This window comes from Sorex fumeus, unplaced genomic scaffold (assembly GCF_029834395.1).
Source record: "Sorex fumeus unplaced genomic scaffold, SorFum_2.1 ptg000039l, whole genome shotgun sequence".
In the NCBI taxonomy this organism is placed as follows: Eukaryota; Metazoa; Chordata; class Mammalia; order Eulipotyphla; family Soricidae; genus Sorex; species Sorex fumeus.
The window spans coordinates 34,020,525-34,040,769 of record NW_026606096.1 but is presented as its reverse complement, the minus strand read 5'-3'; the positions used below and the strand labels follow the sequence as shown (position 1 = coordinate 34,040,769).

Below are 20,245 nucleotides of genomic sequence, written 5' to 3'. Positions count from 1 at the left end.
TTAAGAGAAGTTATATAATTTTTTTTTTTGAGAAATAATCCTTAGGAAACACTCAGCCACGTTAGCTATCCGCATTCCTTTCCAACCTCCAACAAACCCCTACTCATTTGCAAAACGTGTCTGAATTAAACTTGGGGCAGTAGAGCCAGCCGTTCCATTACAAGTGGGTTAGAAACCAACAATACCCAAATTGTTCAAAGCAGAGATTTGACATAATTGTGTATTCGCATCCTTGACCTGTGTGTTAGTTCTCATATTTTTATGGGTTTTAGAACATGTTATTTTATAATAAATTTCAGTGTTTCTTCCCCCCACCCCCCAACCTTCCTGGCTTATAAGTTGGGGTCTTATCTCATGATGTGTGTATAGGAAAGACGGTGACTGATTTTAAAAGGTCTTTACTTTTTTAGTTTTTTTCTGTGGGGGAGGGAAGCCCCCTCTGGAACTTCATAGACTGTTGGAGTAGCCCCCCCCACCCCCATTCCAAAACTCCTGAGACTAAACAGATAATAGCAAACTAGGTAGGAATATTGAGGCTGTTGAAATGCTCAATTTAAATTAAGTCTCCAGACTTCCACATTTTCTTTAAACTCATGAGCTAGTGTTGAGTTCAGTTCTTGAGCCATGGTCATTATTCTGCATTTGGGTTTTCATTTGGAGGCATTATTTGCATCATTTTGTTGATTATAATTGCTGACCACCTTCACGAATAGGTACGGCTAACATTTCGGAAGTTCTAGGATGTGGGCAGTATTTTTGCCACACTTCTATACAACTAACTGAGAGGATCTAATTCCCATTAGCCAAATCGAATCAGAAGTCTGCTGAAACAGCCTGAATTTCTAAAACTTAACTTGGACCAACAGAGGAATAGAAGCCCTCTCTCTACCTTGGGTGGTTTCACAGCCAAATCTGTCAAGGAATGGGTGAAAAGTAATTGTTTTCAAGTGTGTCCTTTTACAATCATTTGTTTGCTCTGGCTCTTCCAGGGACAAAGGCTATTGTTGCACACATCCAACTAAACAAATAACTCATCCTGGGGTCCCTTTAACAGCTGCCTTAGTACAATGATCTATTTACATATTAGCCTAAAATTGAAACTGAACTCTTTAATGACATAATCCAGCGCCATAGAGCGGGAGAGCATGTGTTCTACCAACAGCTGATCAACCTTGTAGGCATCGAATTTTTAGAAATAACTTTGTTTTTGCGTTACTGAGTGATCCTAAGGCAACCTGTTAATATACTGTCATGCATTTCTCTCTCGTTGTGAGCTCATACAACCCTTGTGGGTACCTTTTTTTTTAATCCTGTTTAGTTTCTGGATAAATAAAAAGAGTTGCAGAAGGTCTCTGCCACCTTGCTTATGACAAATTGACTGATAGAGCTACAGTTAGTTGTAGGCCGTTCTTCCTCCCTTAGGGTGTACCTTCTCCAGACTTCTCTTGCTTGTGGCAAAAGATTAAAGGATGACCTGCTAGATATTGTGAATTAGTCAGCAAACCATCACTTCTAGGCCTGCTGTAACCAGGCGTGGAAGTTGCACCTGATTTCTAAAGTCTGGTGTTGAAACCACTGTAGTTGGAAGTTCTTGTGCGTAAAAATTGAAAGCAGGAAATTAGCTTCAATTTCTTCTGGAGATTGATGGCATCGTCACACGTAAAGTTAAGCGTTTGCATAGGCACAGACATAGAGGCACAAGAGAAGAAAGTACAGCCTGCACACGCCAGGACCCAGCTGTCTAAGGCAGTATTGCAGCTTGGGGCTGAGTCGGTTTAATTGACTTCAGGAAGACTATTGGTTCATTGAAACCAAAGCCAGAATGATAGCTCTATCTATCTTCAAATAGGTATTTACCCTGCAGACCTCACACAGAGCAAAATGTTACCGTGCGGCCGCTCCGGAACAGCATGCATCCTTACAAAAAAATAATACTATACTTGATTTCAGATCGTTTTTGAATCCTAGTTTTGAAACTTTTGATGAGCCATCTTGTGGCCAGGACACATTCCAAGAATTGTAAAAGACAAAATTCCTTAGGCACTAAAATCAAGTTCTCCTTGGATAGCAGCTGGCAGAGAATATAGAGGGGTCATTTTGTTTCAGCTATTTAAAAGGGAAAAAAATGGAAGCATGCAGATACTCCCTGTAAAACCAGAGGCAATTGCATTCCAGTTTCCCAGCCTGCTGAAGAGGTGGGTTTCGTATCCTACAATTGTTTTATTCTTGGTGGACTGCTCTGGAACAGTCAGGAAAACAAGAACAGTATTAATGTTGACCAGATCCATCAGATGCCAGAGGATGGATAATAAAAGACATTTAAAACATTATTGGTATATGTTTCCTTGAGAATCTTTTGGCCAGTTAAGCATAGGCACTTCAATAAATTGATACAAATCAAAATGCAGACATTGTCGTGATGAATAGGTTTTCTGAATATTGTAGACAGTTACAATGATGTGTGTATATATGCACATATGCATATATTCACATGTTTTTTGTGTAAATGCTGTATTTTTCCAAAGGTAAGATAACTTTTATTAGGTTTTAATTGCTGTGTGATAAAATTTAATATGCTTGTATGCACCTATTTCTGAGTTGCTTTACTTTATCAGATCCAAATTTTATCATTACCTAGAATGTCACTAGCTTTAAAAGAATAAATTCACACAGTTTGCCTTAATTGGGCATTATATGTTTGCATTGATAAGACTTAGGTTTTAAAATGCTCATCTCAATTCCTAGTTCAAGGGAAGTAATTGAATATTAATAAGGTCACATGAACTGAGAAAAGGTCAAAATTTGTTCCTATAAAAATACTATAAAGGTATTTTTTAATATGAGGATTCTGTGCTTGATTTAGATGGCACTACATTTTATGGCTCAAACATGCTAATAATTGTCTTATATGTGCATTAGTGGAGTGCCTAAGGTCTACTTTTTAACATTGGTTCTCTACACCAAGACCAATTCTATCTCCAAATTATTACCTTCATAATTCAGTAACTCCCAAATAAACCTTATTGAAATAAAATGCATCATTCTATACAAAGAATGATAAAAGCATACCTTTTCCATTAAAACTCACTAACTATGCTACAAAAGCACTTTTGTTAAACTCTCATGTTTATTCATACAGAGAGTATACCTGAAGAGCTAGTTAGAAAGTTTTTCCTGGCTCAGATGCAATGAATCATAAAAATAAGTCTTAGACCACTTTGATTCGGCTTCAGGTATCATTTTTATGGCATAGGAAAGGGAAAGTTGTTCTTCACGCGAGAAGAACATCATCTGTGCAATTTGTAGGTTGAAAATTCATCGAGCATTCTCGAACGTGATTCGGATCACATCTTTGAGACTCTTATGGTATGCGTTTTAGAAGTGTAAATGATTTTTGTTGAAGATGCAAACATAAAAGTCATAGTTTTCAAATTGGGGAGCTTAACACAGAGTTGGAAAACAAAATCCGCAATATTGCAAATCAACCATCAGTCGATATATACCTTGCATGGCAGAGTCAAGTGATCAAAAGTTAAAGAGTCTCATGTTCACACCGGCAAGACATAGAAATGGATTGCGTAAAAGTAGTATGATTTCTGACTGCGCACCCATACCCCAGAAATACCTCAGGTGTATTCATTGAGTCATTGTCTATGGGTGACATGGAAATCCTTTTATTGTGACCACTGCGAAATTACCATTTTCTGCTTCTCGGACATGGGGACCCAGACCCAAACTCAATCCCACTGACTGCATATGTGCTCAAAGGAACCGTGTTTCTTTTTCATGCTTCAGATCCTGTCTGTCACCAACAGCACGGAATGTGGGAAGTTACTGGAGGAGATCAAATGTGCGCTTTGCTCTCCCAATTCTCAGAGCCTCTTCCACTCACCTGACAGGGAAGTTCTGGAACGAGACTTAGTACTTCCCCTGCTCTGTAAGGATTATTGCAAAGAGTTCTTTTACACTTGCCGTGGCCATCTTCCAGGTAAAAAAAAAATTGCCTAAATTAAAGAAAATTTCAAAATAGCCTTTGATGATACCTGTGTTAAAATCCTGACTGAAAATGACTCTTTCCTTTTCAAATAATTGCCTTACCTTATCCATAACCTGTCCAAATGCGTAAACTCTGTTGCTGCTAACAGGGTTTCTGTCACTCCAACTCTCAAATGAATGGTTTATTGGTTTTGCTGAAAGGTTTTCATGTGGCTTGGTAAAAGGGTAAAACATTACCTTTACACATCTGGGATTATTTGTACAAATTTCTCTCTGGTGCTGCCTTGATTATCAGAAATCAGCAGTCTCTGATAGTCTCCTCTTTCTGCACAGTTGAGCTGTTAGAGAAATGGGCCATACTGAATTTGAAGGTATTTTGTGACATCAGGTATGATTGGAAATCTCAGAAAGGATACTCTGGATACAGCATCTTCATCTTTTATGATTAATTACCTTCTCAAAACCCTCTAATAGAGGAAGGAAACTAGACTCAATCTCTATTTGAGGGACAAGGAACCCAAGTTGTGGGACTGGAGAGACAGGACAAGCCAGTAGGGTGTTTGCCTTTCATGCAGCCAACCCAGATTCAATTCCCTGGGGTCCCGCATGATTTTTTCCCCCAAGCACTGCCAGGAGTAATTCCTGAATGCCAAGCCAGGAATAACCCCTGAGTATCATTGGGCATGGCCCAAAACCAAAAAAGCAGACAATAAAAGAAAACCCAAATTTAGCACTAAACAGCAAGAAGGATGGAGAATTTTTTAGATTGACAGTATGAAAAATTCCCCCCAATCACCATATCATTCCTTAGATATTCTTGGCCATAGAGTAATTTCCCCATCACAAGTTTGTAGGCTTTAGTTGGTATTGCTTTTCTTGGAAGACTCACTATCAAGGTAAAAAGTAATTTAAAAGACAGTTTCTGTTTAGTTAGGCCAAGTCACACACAGACTAAGCAAAGCTAACAGTTTGTCAAACTGAAGGTATTTAAGGATAAGACAAGAGCTCTGAGAACCCAAAGATGCCTTGGAGAATTTTCTAACTGACCCACATGTTTCACAAAGTACATTTTTCTGATCCAATAAAGTGCAGCTTTTGTGTGTGTGTGTGTGTGTGTGTGTGTGTGTGTGTGTGTTTTATGGAGTTCCTTTAATAACCTAAGCAAACATTTTGACTGGGGTCGGTCGCTTGCTTCCTTAGGTGTACTATAACATGTATAGAAATCCGTTCAATGGGAAAATATTATTATTGTCTCTATCAACTGCAGCTGTGTTTCAAAAGCTTTCCTTCAAGCCAACTATTTCTTCTCTTTAGCACATTCCCCGCAACCAAGCGTGAGAGGTCACAGTTGCCTCCATGGGCTGCAGAGAGAAGTATTAACAGATTGGGGATATTCAGGTTTGCAGCAAATCTCAAGTCTTCAAGACTTGCCTTGGCCACTGAGGTTGAAAGTGATTGGAACACTTCACTTCTCTTTTCGATCTACCCCTATCTGCCTGAGAAAGACACAACTTGACAAGCTCTAAGGACTCTACTGTGAGGGTCTTTCTATATTTGAAGTTATTTTAGCTACCCCAAACAAATCCACTCCACCCTCACCCCCAAAATGATATCCTGTGAGAGAGAGGACCCAGCAAGCAGCTCAGGGACTGAGATGCAAGCCCCTCGCTCCCCAGATCCACATAGGTGGTGACGAATGACAAATTTATTTTTCTACAAAGTTTGTATATATGTAAAACTGCTGAAGTGCATCAAGATGTCAAGTGCTTTGGGTGGCCACCCAGGCTGCCTTGAAAGATGACCAGATGAAAGCCCCACTCCAGGGCGGCAGGACAGCCGAGTGCCGGGCAGGGCTGGAGTCAGATGCTAATCGTCGGGCTAAATACTTATCCCCAAAGTGAGTTGTAATAACACTCTTCCCGTGATGTACGTGATCCAGTTTGTTAGCCTGATGGATTCTTGGCCCAGTGGTGGCCACCTTCTAAAGTATGATGAATAAGATGGGAGCCGGCCTCTCTGCCTTTGCCCCCAACAAGGAGGTGCTGCAGAGTTCCAGAACTCTCATGTTTCAGAAACCCTCAGCATTAATCAGTAGCGCATTCACCTTCAGCCTACTAAATGCCACAGCTTGCTTTTCTCTGATCTTCCTAAGTTAGTTTGAAAAGCAGTTGCTTTTTTTTTTTCTTTACGGGTCACACCCGGTGATGCACAGTTGTTACTCCTGGCTCATGCACTCAGGAATTGCTCCTGGTGGTTTTCGATGGATCCTGTGGGATGCTGGGAATCAAAGCCAGGTCTGCCTTGCGCAAGGCAGATGCCCTACCTGCTGTGCTATCACTCTAGCCCCAAGCCAATTGCTTTTTGAGTTCTTTGACAGTTAGAAACGGGTTCATATATTTTGGCCATCCTTGTGACTGTCCTCATCGTTCTACACGTCATAAACATGCAGCAGGGTCAGACAGCTATATCAGCGGGTCAGGAGCCTGCCTTGCATGTGACTGACTGGGTTTGATCCAAGGAACCCCATATGGTTCCCTGGGCCCCACCAGTAGTGATCCCTGCAAACAGATCCCGTAAGTCCTGAGCACTGCCAAGTATGGTGGATCCAACTCCCCACATCCCAAACAAACCAAAAAAACCAAGAGGAAAGCCTTCCTGTGGGTGTCTCTTGCTGGAAAGTGCTGGAAAATGCTGGAATGGTTGAAAGTAGAAGATAATTCCCAGGACCTCTCGTTGCCACCTGTCCCACCCCCAAGTTACCCAGGAGGCAAAGAACAAAACATATAAGCCAACTGTCCTTTCAGATTAATGTACACCTGAATGATAGTCTAACTTGCCAGCCACTCGCAACTCCGAAATGTTCATGACAGGCTTATTTGCCTCTAGGTGAGATATTAAGCAGCAATATAACAAAGGCACAGGAGTGTCACTACTCATGATCCACACTCATTATGAGTTTACTTCAGGAGGTAAGTGTTAGAAATTTCTCCAAGACCCAAATCACATTAAAAAGAAAAACGGCCCACCCCGACCCAACACCGTCAGCCTCTACTTGTTTTGGCCTTGAGGGTGCTGATGGAGTCGCTGCTGTGCCCTGTGTGAACACTGGCATGTCTTTGGCATAATAATTTTTCTCCCTCGGCCACCAGCCTCTCCTCAGCTCTAGGTTATTGTAGTGTGAAATGTCTGCATACAATTAGTTCAATTGGTTTAATCCCATTGGTAATGAGGCCAAGGTCAAGGGTTTGGTTCCACAGAGTTTCTCTAGTCCGTGGCCCCCCCTGACCCGCTCTCTATCTTACACATGTGTCTGATTAGACACCAGGAGAGCGGGCAATGGGGCTGAACGCACAAAGTCTGCTCCCTCGGCTAGAAATTGCTACCCAGAGCCCCTCCCCCGCCCCCCGCCCCCCGGCTCACTCACTCTCTTCCTTATTTCTTTTTTTTCCTTTCCGTGCTGCTAATGAGGACAGGTGCGCTTCCATTTGTAGACTGGCTTGGGGATCGCTTAGAGCTTGGACTGCTCCACAGAGAAGATGTGTTTGCATACGAGTATTTTATAGGGCACTTTGTGGAATGGTAGGATTGGGCTGAGAATGCAAAATAGTTACACACCCAGGATGCTGGATGAATTTCCAGGAATATTTTGCTTTCTTTTTTTAATTTTTTTATATTTTAGCTTTTTATTTCTTTTCTTTAAATATATTTTTTAATGAATCACCATGAGATACAGTTACAGACTTACAAACTTTTGTGATTACATTTCAGTCATATAATGATCGAGTACCCATTCTTCTACCAGTGCCCATTCTCCACCACCGATGCTCCCAGTATTCCACCCGCCAACCCTCCCCCCCCCCCACCCATGCTTGCGACCCTGGCAGGCACATTCCCTTTTACTCTCTCTCCCATTTTGGGTGTTCTGGTTTGCAATACAGTTACTAAGTGGCCATCCTGTTTGGTCTGTAGTCTACTTTCAGCACGTATCTCCCATCCCGAGCGAGCCCTCCAAGCATCATTCACTTAATGGTCCCTTCTCTATCCCACCTACCTTTGACCCCCCAGCATGTGAGGCCAATTTCCAAGTCATGGAGAGATCCTCAGGAGACTTTAAAAAGAAATAATAAGCCAACGAAGCTGCCTTCTTTCTGTCATGCTTGAGATTTGATTTAGCATGATGATCCTGAAGGTGTGAGGCCCTTCCGGGGGCTTCTCCCTAGCAGAAGGAAGGCTGCCTTTGGGAAGGTGGCCTGAATCTGAGATTCCTTAGCTCTTAGGGAAAAAAAAAGACAATCTTGGTCATCATTGTTCACAAAACTGGACCCTTCTAGTGCAGACTATTCATAAAAGTATTTGTTTGCGGGCTTTCTTTTGAATTTTTGCAGTGTTGGGGTAGAACTCACGGTCTCACACTGCTGAGACACATCCCTAATCTTGTGTGAAAGTCCTGTGAGCTACTTCTGAACAGATAATTCAGTCCACAGGAGTCTTAATTTTATTTTTTAAGCTAGATGTAAGTTGTTACAGATTGAGTATTTTAAAAATAATTTGGAGCCTCCAAGGTACTATTCAGGAAGTTGGAGGTTACATCCCGGCCCTCTCCGCCAGCCAGACTGGTGGTCCAGTAGAAGACTTGAGGATGCAGACCTACTCGTTCTGTGAGGCTAGGGGCTCCCAGGGCTGCCCCAGTGATGCTCAGAGCCTCCAAGGATATCCCAGAGGTTCTCAGGGACCTGCAGAAAGAACTTCATCACACAATGTTTAGGGCACAATGGGCTGCTGGGAATTCAAGTCAGGTTGGCTGCATGCATGTGCTTTAATGCCTGTGTTATCACTGCTCTGGTTTTTGTGTGGTTGATTTGAGGGCCTTATCCAGAGGTGCACAGGGCTCACTCCTGGCTCTGTGCTCAGGGATCACTCCTGGTAGAACACTGGGAATCACATGTGGTGCTGGGAGGCGCCAACATGGGCTGGCTGCAGTCAAGGCAAGAACCTCACTTACCAATCTCTCTCTCTCTCTGGCCCCACAAGGTATAATTTTAAAGCTAGCAGAGTCTCGTACCTCTGGAGTCACAGGGTTCAGGAGTCTGTCCTCATTAGCCTTCAGATGTTCCATTTGAAAATGATTTCCCATTTCCTCGTGTTTGCCCCCAGCGCATACAACCCTTCACAAAATGGAATCAGCCACGAGTATTGTTCATTAATTTCCTATTAAGATGGGATTGGTTTGCAGACTGCAATGCTGGAATAGTGATTACTTTTTTGGAAGAAAAAAAAAATAAACCCTCTCAATGTTTTCTGAATTGCCCTTTAAAATGTGTTTGTGACACCCCCTTCCCCACCAGCCCCACCTCACCCATCCCTCTCCGCCCCAGGCACACATCATATTGAAGCAAAATTTCTCATTTGCACATTCAGTTATAAATAGAAGCGTAGTAGGGCAACCTTGTTGAATGCATATTAGCAGAGAGCGTGCTGCCTCGGGGGTAAATAGAGAAATTTAGGTACGTATATATTTATATATATTCTCCTGAGAAATCTCAGCCAAAAAAGTGTGAAAAGTTTAATTTAGCAGCATTTCTGCTTTTTAACCTCAAACCAACTTGTTTCACACGTCTAGGTACTTTTTAGCAGTCCCCTGAACCATGGAAAATGGAGGCCAGAGGTCTCTTTTGCAGACAGAGGATTGTAGAAGATGCAGAAATAGGGCTGCGGCCTCAGTCCTCCTCCCCTCCCACCCCCCAACCCTTCGACTTCTAATCCCTGACATTTTTCAGAGTCTCCTTTGGGCTGTCCAGGAAGCATCCTTCCTGGCTTGCATGCCACCTTGCCTTGCCCAGCTCCAAGATACTCACTCTCACTTGCCTCCTTGAAAGGCAAGTTCCGCCAGAGACTGGTATGACATTGCCTTGAAAAATCTGGTACAGAAATGTCGGTGTGATACATTTCCCCCCAAAGTTTGATGGCAATATAGGTCAAGTCTGAACCATTTGGATCTCTTGGCAAAGCTACCAAGTACTTATGAACTGATCGAGGTACAGTTTCCATGGTTTGTCAGGTAACAGCTTACCTGATCAGGACCAAAAATGTTGAACCCAGTTAAAAGTTGTGAGACCAGAGGCAGGCATTGGGGGTATCATACAGGGGCCATTTTTGGAGAGCAGAAATCATCTACATACTTAAAGCAAACGAATTTTACTAATGCACGCTTCCCCCGACCACCATCAACAACATTACGTTCTAACTAATAACCCAAGTTGAAATCGCAATGTCAAAATTTCTATTTGTCAAAAAGTCCTCTTTCTTAGAGTCAAATCATGCTCTTTCATTTGATTAAAATTCCCTTTGTCTAAAGAAAATAAAACTTTTCTTCTGTTTTCCTTTAAGTGAGTCTAACTTGCTCTTTTGTTTTGGCTAGTGTAACTTTTTTTTCTCAGTGAGGTGTGGTGAGTGTATCAACTATTATGGTTGAGAAAAGATACAAGTATTTTATACTTTAAAATTTTATTTAGGTTGGGGCCAGAGTGATAGTGCAGTGGGCAGGGCACTCGCCTTGCACATGGCTGACCCAGGTTTGGTCCTTGGCATCCCATATACCACTGGGCGCTATTCCTGAGTGTGAAAACCAGGAGTGACCCCTGAGCCTTACCTGGTTTGGCCCAAAACCAAAAAGAAAAAAAAAGAAATATCTTCATTATTATTTAACTCTTAATGTAATTTATTAAATTCTGCCTAAAAACACATGGAAATCCCAAACCAAACAACTTGTATTCCTTTCCACGTATTTTTACCTGTTTCATTTCCTAGAATATTTCTATAATTTCTAAGCATTTGTTTCTCATGCCTTATCTTTCAAGTTTGGTATTTTTACTGTTACACTAAGTATTTCTAATGAATCTTTCTACATTTTTATTTTTAATTTTAAAGGTTTCCTTCAAACAACTGCTGATGAGTTTTGCTTTTACTATGCAAGAAAAGATGGTGGGTTATGCTTTCCAGATTTTCCAAGGAAGCAAATCAGAGGACCAGCGTCTAACTACTTGGACCAGATGGAAGAATATGACAAAGTGGAAGAGATTAGCAGGTTCATAAAGATAAATGCTCTCTAACCTTTAAAAAAATATGTAAAGCCAACTGACCACTTTGTGGCTTTGACATTGAATGAACTGTTTGTGGTTATATCTAAGGTGGCTCTGTCCTTCAAGTGCTTTGTGGTAGTTTGTTTCTTTAAAATCACATTATCCTGGGGCTGGAGTGATAGCACAGTGGATAGGCATTTGCCTTGCACACGGCCAACCTGGGTTCGATTCCCAGCATCTCATATGGTCCCCCCGAGCACTGCCAGGAGTGATTCCTGAGTCCAGAACCAGGAGTAACTCTTGAGCATCGCCAGGTGTGACCCAAAAAGAAAAAAATCACATTATCCTAAATGCTTTAAATGCTTAGATTACTAATCTTCTGTTATGAGCGTGGCTTCTCTATGATTCATGAGAATTTTATGAATATAGCTTGAAAGTTAAATTTTACAATTGCTCTTCACTTTACACTGCCCTGGAAAGAGTCAGCACAATTATTATTATCAAATTAGAGTCATAGCACATCTTAGAACTTTCTCCCTGAGTGGCTTTCCATCAGGATTAATGATTGTGAGTAAAGCTCATTTTAATGTTGGAAAAAGGGCAGATGAGAGTTAGAACATTTCAAAATGCATTTGCATTTGGATTCTTCGGTTTTCTGAATGAAGTCAGTTTTGTTGACTTCCATGCCAAGAGGTTCAGAGAATTGTATTGTGATCTGGGATTGACTAAGGGCTAGTTATTGATTCCTAGAAGAAAATAATCACCTTGAAATGGGATGCATAGGGCATCCTTCTCTTCTTCATTTTCAGGGAAGCTCACTGGCTTTCTTTCATTTGTTTAGAAAGCACAAACACAACTGCTTCTGTCTTCAGGAGGTGGTGAGTGGACTTCGTCAGCCAGTTGGTGCCCTCCACAGTGGGGATGGCTCCCAGCGGCTCTTCATTCTGGAAAAGGAAGGTTACGTGAAGATTCTTAGCCCCGAAGGAGAAATTTTCAAGGAGCCTTATTTGGACATTCACAAACTTGTGCAGAGTGGAATAAAGGTTGGCTTTTTACATTTTCTTTATCTTTGCTCTGCCTATGTTACTTCTGTTTTCATGTTACCCTCACTGAAACGATTTCTTTGTAATAAAAGAATATTTGAGGAGAATGTAAGGAGACAAGAATCATTTTGGCAGCCAAACGGGAACAAGATCGTAAAACTTTTCATGTTATTTGGTGACTCTGAGTGCAGTCATGCCTATATATTTGACATGCTTTGCCATATGTAAATGACATATTATCATAATACTTCATTTTATAAGGAATGTTCTTAATAGGAGTACTATTTAGAATTGTATATTAGCATCTGCTGGTAGAAACAGACTTTTGGTTGTTTTGGCAATTGCAAATCATTCTCTTACTGCTTTGTTTTTTGATTCAGTCGTTTAAAAAACTCCTTAGAATGTGCCTTATCTTATCCAATGTTTCTAAGGTAAGTTGAGTTCTGATATCTGCAGCTAATCCTTTTTATGCAATATAAGTGCATCTCTTGCTTTGTTTTTCACTTTTTTCCCAATTTGAATGATCTTGTTAAACAATCTAACAGGTATGTAAATAAAACATTCAGCTTTATTTCACAGGAGCAAGGTCATGAGTTGTGCTGGGCAAACTGAGGCATTTATAATTCAGGCACATTGAACAGCTCGTGGGTTTTCTAGAATAAAACAAAGCAACAGTATGAGTTGGGAAGAACCAGTTATTGTTTTCCCTTAACTGAAAAGAAATTGAAGACGGGTTGATACTCTTCCATGCATATAGAAATGTTTCCTAGCTCTCTTCCTTGTGTACATCAAAATTATACATATTAACTGTATGTAACCTAGTAAAAAACTGTATGTAACCTAGTAAAAAACTGTATGTAACCTAGTAAACTATAGTAATAATAATGGAAAAAATATCAAAGCAGAAGAAATAAGTCAGAGACAGATCGCTCCCAGATAAATTTTCACAACTATATAGGGATCAAATCTGGGTTGGCTGCATGCAAGGCAAGCACCCTACCCATTGACCCATTGTCCTATTGTTTCAGCCCCCTGGGATGCAATAATTTAGAACCCAGAGAATGATAAGGTGTGGGACCACCCAGACCCAAGTTCATGTTCTGATTGTGACAGTATCACCAGAACATGTTACATTAATGAAGGACTTTTCAGGACTTTTCTAAAGGAAAGGAATTTGGCACCCACACACAGATCATTTGGAAAAAAATGGTGTAGGTCAACAACTATAATTTTCTCCTAATACAATTTTTATTATAATTCAAAGAAATTGTTAAAATTCTTCTAAAATGAAGCAGAAGTGTTTTTCACTTCATATTTTAATAAACATATTCTGAACCAGTGAGAGCAAAGTAGCAAGGCCCCTGCGTTTTGTACAACTGATCCTGGTTTAATCTCTGGTGCTGTCTGTGGTCCCCAACAAACACTGGATTAATTCATTATTTCATTCTGATAACTCAGTGCTGGTGAAACCTCACAGGATGCATAACTTGCAAGTTATATATTGTTCTTACTGGAAAAGCAAAGCATGCTTGCTTAGCAGAGTTTAGGGAACATATTTGAAAAAGCGTGACCTACAAATTCATCAGTTAGCATTATTACTCTCAGCATTTTATATATTAAAATGTTTTTATATTAAAATTAAGGATTTTCTTTCTGACTCCAAAGGTAATGAGATTTAAGATTAATAAATGTGGAAACACAAGAACACATTTTCTTATAGCTTTTATTCCTTAGCAGCTTTAAAGTAAAATTGAAATCAAACCATATATACATTTTTTAGTTTTCTTTTTCACTTAAGTAGTGTCATAAGCTTGTTCCTAGGTTTTTAACATTTTTGTAAGACTTTATTTTCTCTTTTCTCTTTGGGTGTGTATTCCATTTCTTATGAGACATTTAACATGGTTTCAGTGTTAACTTTTTACCATTGTAAATTATGTCATTTACCATTTTGGATGTATTGTTTAATCTACTCATGAATGCTTTCCTTCATAGTCATTCATAGAAAAAATATTAATGATGAAGGACATAGGTCATATTTAACATTGCGAATTTCCTCTGAAATTACTTTCAATGATATTTCAAACATGTTTTGAGTTAAAATGTTGGTATTAAAAGGACACACATAAGATGAAGGTGTATAGATGGCTAAGAAATGGAGACATGAGTTTTTGTTGTTGTTGTTTCATTGCTAATTTTAGTGCCTGGAGAATGTCTTCCTTTGAATTGGGGTCATTTCAGAGAGCAGAACAAGACACCCCACGTAGCAATCAGTTTTTCTTTATGTCCATTCTTGGGCAGTCTGAATGAAAGTTTATCTTCTCTGAGACATTGTATTCTGTTCATTAAAAAAAGTCCCAGGTCTGTTGTGATAGACCATGCTATTGGTCGGCAGGGTGTGGGTTCTGCTGGCCTGCAGGAAGGAATTTTCCAGAACTCTCATTGGCCTTTCTTTTGTAGAAGAGTTCTGGGGTCTGGAGTCAAACCCTCAGTGTTCACAGCCTTTGGCCTATAGTAAAAACTTGCCATGTGCTTCCTTTAGTCCTCAGCCCTAGATGTTAGTGAGATTGGATCCTTCACATGGGTCATTGCGTGTGGACTGAGTAGAGTACCTGGACCACACTCTTACCACTGCTACCATGGCCTCTAGCCAAGTTTCCATGGAATGTGTCACAGGTCACCACCTGGAAGACAAAAGTGGCGTCTGTTGCTAAGAGGAGGCAGATGTCCACACATCCATGACCTGATCCTATTATTGATGTTTTTCAGACTTCTTCAGATTTCTGAAATGAAAACATTTCATAGTCTTTTTTTTTTCAGGCTTCTTGACTAGTGAGGGTGTTCAGGGCATTGTCTGTTTATTAAGGATCATCTTGCATGAATAATGCAAATAGGGAGATCATAAATAATTATGTATATCACTTCTAGTCTTTCCATTTGAATATCTGAAGAGAGGGCAGAAAGCTTTTTTCAGCTAACTAAGGTACTGGTTGGATGTCTCCCATGGCTGATTAATAATGTATACTAAACCCAAATGTCATACGTGTAAATGGAAGCCAACACAGTGCAGACACCCCACGCAGCAATTAATGGCCTGTATGAGTATGCTAAGAGAAACATAAAGAGGAATTCCTGATTATAAGCATTTCTAAAAAATCTAGTGTTGGCACTGAGGGATCTGGAATTCCTTTTCTGCTAATTTTCAGTTAAGAATTAATAGTCGTGGTAAGGGACTGGCCTTTTTTGTGGCATGAAACTGGACACGGTGAATCTCTTTTTAAACTCCGACTGGCTCTAATTCCTATAACTGCAGCAAACGGCCATCATTCAGGAAACCTGAATTATTCTTTTCTAAATGGGTCCCAACTGAAGCTAAAAATGCAATATCTTGTTTTTAAACATCCAGATTGTGATACCTATATTTGTAGATTTTAGCACCTTGTGAATGTAACTATGTTTTACCAAGCAAAAGTTATATGCAGAACAGCCCAAATGCAGTCAGTTCTTGGACTGATTTCATTCTGCTAAATAAAATACATTGTGGACTTGGATTTAAGGGACTAAATTCAGTGCCATGTGAATTTAAGTTGCCTTTGCAAGTGGAAGAGAAGCTTCCATTCACAGCAATCCCAGAAGATTGAGCTTAGTAAAAGGGCAAGTGAAAATGTGAATCAGAAATATGTTTTTAAGTTATGTAGTAATTTGGTAGATTATTGGTGATGGTGCATGGTGCCAGTAAAACATCAATATTGTCACTATGAAAAATGGCCTGACCTACCAGTTGGTTAATAAACTATATAAAGGTGTGTGTGTGTGTGTGTGTGTGTGTGTACATGAACCTGCGGTATTTATTCTAGTGTTCATTTATCCTTAGTTTATCTAGTGGTGGTGGGGGTCTTTTCTAAGGTACTGGTGATTTTAATCTTTGAATTTAGTTTTTATCAGAATTCTGAACAAACTTCAGGCAAGGACTCAAAGCAGCTTCAGCTGTCTGAATTTCTATTTTGGAGGGGATAAGAGGGAATGAGTTTGGACCACACCAGAGCTTATTTCTGGAACTGTGACAATTTTTTCTCTTGGCGATTAATAATAATTGACTAATTCTTCTACCCAGTGTTTATCAGTTTTTAACCTGGTTTTGGTCTTTTTGGTCATCTCAGACTCAGCCGGTTGACCCAATTATTATCATTTTTTCCTGCAGTATTGCTAGGTCATTTGTTCTTCTAAACTTTTCCTTGATTACCTAAAATCTAAATCTTCACTTTGGAGGGGTTTGGGGAGGATATAGCCTTAACCACGGAAGCTGCATCTACCACCTTGGGAAGGCTCCCCAGGAAAAACACAACTCCAGTCTTCTCCACTGTCCAGATGTCATGTGTAGACCATCTCAGAGCCTCTTGCTTCCCTAGTCGTTGAGCCCATTGAGGTGGGGCTTTTGAGAGACATGGGTCCCAGCATCCCAGAACATTTGGAGGGAGAAGCAAGATATACTGAAACAAGCCTCAATGGAAAACCTCCAAAATTGCATGTTTTCCAATCAATCACATGCATCGTTCTGAGCATGAAAACATTATGAGCTGGACATCCAAGGGCTCATCAGTCTGATGGGATTGATAGGCAGTTTCTTCTCAATTTGTTCAAAGTCTAACCTGTCACATTTTCTTGTCTTTGCTTTGCATTTTATGTTTACCTATGCAGGTGTCCTAATGCCTTCCTTTTGACTTTTGCTACCCTATTGCTAAAGCCAGTTTAAGAAATGCAAGTGTATCTTTGGTGGTAATTTTGCCTTTATATTTGTCTGAGACTTGACAGGCAGAAACAGTACCTCTAAGCCTCAAGAGAAAAACCAAGGCATCTTGACTCGGAAGGATGTCCCTGCTCCCTTTGGCAGTTCTCTCTCACCATTCCTAACCAGAAAGAGAAGATAGGCCTGTGGACAATGCTTTCTCACGGACTTTATTATCTAGTGGAAAGAGGAGGGCTGGCACCAAAGCTGCCTCCAAGTGACAGGAAACACACTACTTTCCTTTTTTAGAGGTGTTCACTGCTTCCAGAGTAAAGGCATCTTAGTTTCTTAAATAAGACTGTTGTCTTCAAGTGACCACATTGTTAGCAGGGCTTTTCTGGTCGTTCGAATCATTCAGAACTTCCGTGGTGAAGCCCTTGCTTGGCTTTCTCTTTGCATAGATCACTTCAGAAAGTTCTTGCCGTAGGCTGGCGAGGCATGCATTAACATCCCATGTCAGATGAAGAGTTAGATACCCAGATGTTCTTTGAGCTTCCCAACTAGCCCACCTAACCATTCCCAGAGTCGTTTCTGTAGCAGTGGTCCAAGGCCAAGTTCTCATGCATAAGGGTGCCTCAAGGGAATATTTGAGAAGCGTGTGTGTGTGTGTGTGTGTGTGTGAGAGAGAGAGAGAGAGAGAGAGAGAGAGAGAGGCAGAGACGAAGAGGGAGAGAGAGAGACACAGAGATAGAGGGAGAGAGAGAAGGAGGGAGGGAGGAAGGGAGGGAGGCAGGGAGGGAGGGAAGGAGAGAGAGAAAGAGAGAGACAGAGAGGGAGATGATAGCTGGTGCCCCCAAAAGAGAGAGGGCCTAGATCCTGAGCTTTGCCTCCAGTCTTGGGCTCTAGCCTGCAGCTGTTAAGTCTGGCCCTGGCCAAGTTACTTTGGTTCTGTTTCTCTATCTGTAGACTAGAGAGAACCAGAGATTACCCCTCACCCCTTCTTCTTTCACGTGAATCCGACATCCTTTGTGAATATTAGTTATCCCCATCATCTGTCACATTCACCTGAGAGAGAGGAGAAGGAAAGACTCCCCACTCTCCCCCCCCCCACACACTCACCTGCTCGCTGGTATTTAAATTTAAATGCCCTTTAGGGGCTGGAGAGATAGCACAGAGGGTAGGGCATTTGCCTTGCGGCCAACCCGGGTTCGATTCCCAGCATCCCATATGGTCCCCTGAGCACCGCCAGAAGTAACTTCTAAGTGCAGAGCCAGGAGTTACTGTGCATCGCCAGGTGTGACCTAAAAAACAAAAAACAAAAAAAAAAATTAAATGCCCTTTAAATGAATCGAATGATACTGTATGAAAATCCTCTAGCCACCTTGGTGTGTGGACCAGAACTATGTGGCAAACCAAGTTATATCTATGCCTGTGATTGAGTTTTCTTTCATTCAGAATGGTGACCCTGGTCGGGATTTTTATTTGGAGACCGAATTTGAGAACGAAAACCCTTTCCATTTTCTTGCAGCAGCACCTCTGGACACAAGGTCTGTGGCACTGCCAGCTGTCTCACGAGGAGTGTGCAAGCCCCTAGTTCTGGAGTTTTCTCAGAGCCTGGACCTGATAATCCAGCCACACTGGTCCACGGTCTCTGCTGCAGCCCTATCAGCGTTCCCTGGCCTTGATAGTAGCTTTCCCCCATCTGCACAGGATAGGAATGTAGGTCATTTATTGTGTTTATTTTGGAACGTGGCTTGTGCCAGTCTCCTTAGAGTTAATAAATTATAGGATTTGCAAAGGAAATAACCTGGGACTGAAAACTCTGAAGGCATGTATTTTTATCCACCCGCTGCTGTTGCTTGAAGCACAGATTTAGAATGTCGGGATTTGGGTGGATAATTGGGCAAATTGCTGTGAAAGAACATGAAAGAAAATTCAGAGAATGTTACTCAACCAAATACGTTTCTTTAAAAGGTAGATCAATAAAATAGCACCGGAAGTCGAGGAAGAGATGTTTTTCTGGAGGGTAGGCCACCTCAGGCAGTGCTCAGGGCTTACTTCTGACTCTGTGCTCAGGGATAACTCCTGGTGGGGCTCAGGGGACTATATGGAGTGCTGGGGATTGAACCTGGGTTGGCTGCATGCAAGGCACTACCCAATGTACCCAATTCTGGTCTTGGAAGAGAGAACTTTTTAGGGGACTTTCAAAGTTTCAGACTTTATAGGAGACATTCAAACAGCAGCAGCCAGTATCAGTTAATTTTATGAGTGAATGGAGTTAAAGATCAGACATGGAGATATACCAAGGTAAGGTTCTCTGTGATAGCACTGTGGTTAGGATGTTTGCCTTGCATGCGGCCGACCTAGGTTTGATTCCTCTGTCCCTCTTGGAGAGCCTGGCAAGTTACTGAGAGTATCCCACCCACCTGGCAGAGCCTGGCAATCTCCCTGTGGTGTGTTCTATATGCCAACAGCAGTAACAAGTCTCACAATGGAGATGTTACTGGTGCCCGCTCGAGCTAATTGATGAACAACGAGAGGACAGTGCTACAGTGCTATAGTGAAGTTCTCTGTGACCTTCCTTTGGAGCCTTAAATACAGTGAAAAATTCTCCTATCACATCGAATATTCTTTTTTTTTGATACAAATAGTACATTTATTGCTTAGTATTTGATCGATGTTTTCTCTACATAGAAGGACCTCTTATTAAACTACACACGTTTGTTCCATGGTTTAAATTGTCAACATTCAACATTGTTCAAGCTAACTTTATACACAGTTCATCTCTAAACCATGTGACATTATTTAAAATCTTGCATTTAAAAAGTAGATTGAGGACCCAGAGCAATAGTACAGTGGAGGAGGTGCTCGCCTTACATGCAGTCAACCCAGGTTCAGTCTCAACACACCTTGCGCACTCCCAGGAGTGATCCCTGAGCACAGAGCCAAGAATGACCCAGGAGCACTGTCAGGTGTGACCCCCAAACAAAAAGTATACTCCAAGCAATGATAAAATAGTAATTATAATAACCAAGATATAGAGCTTTGGCAGTTTCCTGGATCTGTGAGCATATTTGTTCTTCAATTTGTATCACATTTTAATGTCCAAATTTGGAAGTTTGTTAAGCATTTCATTTTACAAGACGCAGTTTAGGGGCCAGAGAGATAGCTCAGTGGGTTTGACTGCACACTTTGCATGCAGGAGGCCAGGTTTGATTCCCACCCCACACCCACTCCCCACTGCTGCATTGTCGCAGAGCACGGAGATAGAAGTAGCCCTGAACACTGCTGGGTGTGACTTAAACAAGAAGAAGATATATTTTACATTAGTAGATTATCGTGTTCGGTATGTGAAGTATATGTGCTTTGCCTATACAATGTTATATACATTCTAATGTACCTGT

At 41.2% G+C, this 20,245-nt stretch overlaps 1 protein-coding gene across 1 annotated transcript in view; it reads left to right on the top strand.

Moving 5' to 3' along the window:
- HHIP (hedgehog interacting protein) overlaps window positions 1-20,245 on the top strand; it is an 85,725-nt gene that overhangs the window by 2,437 nt on the left and 63,043 nt on the right. The window contains exons 2-4 of the mRNA XM_056119083.1: window positions 3,796-3,988; window positions 10,924-11,080; window positions 11,917-12,118. Of these exons, the coding sequence (XP_055975058.1) occupies window positions 3,796-3,988; window positions 10,924-11,080; window positions 11,917-12,118 (552 nt within the window). The remainder of the gene's footprint in view (window positions 1-3,795; window positions 3,989-10,923; window positions 11,081-11,916; window positions 12,119-20,245) is intronic.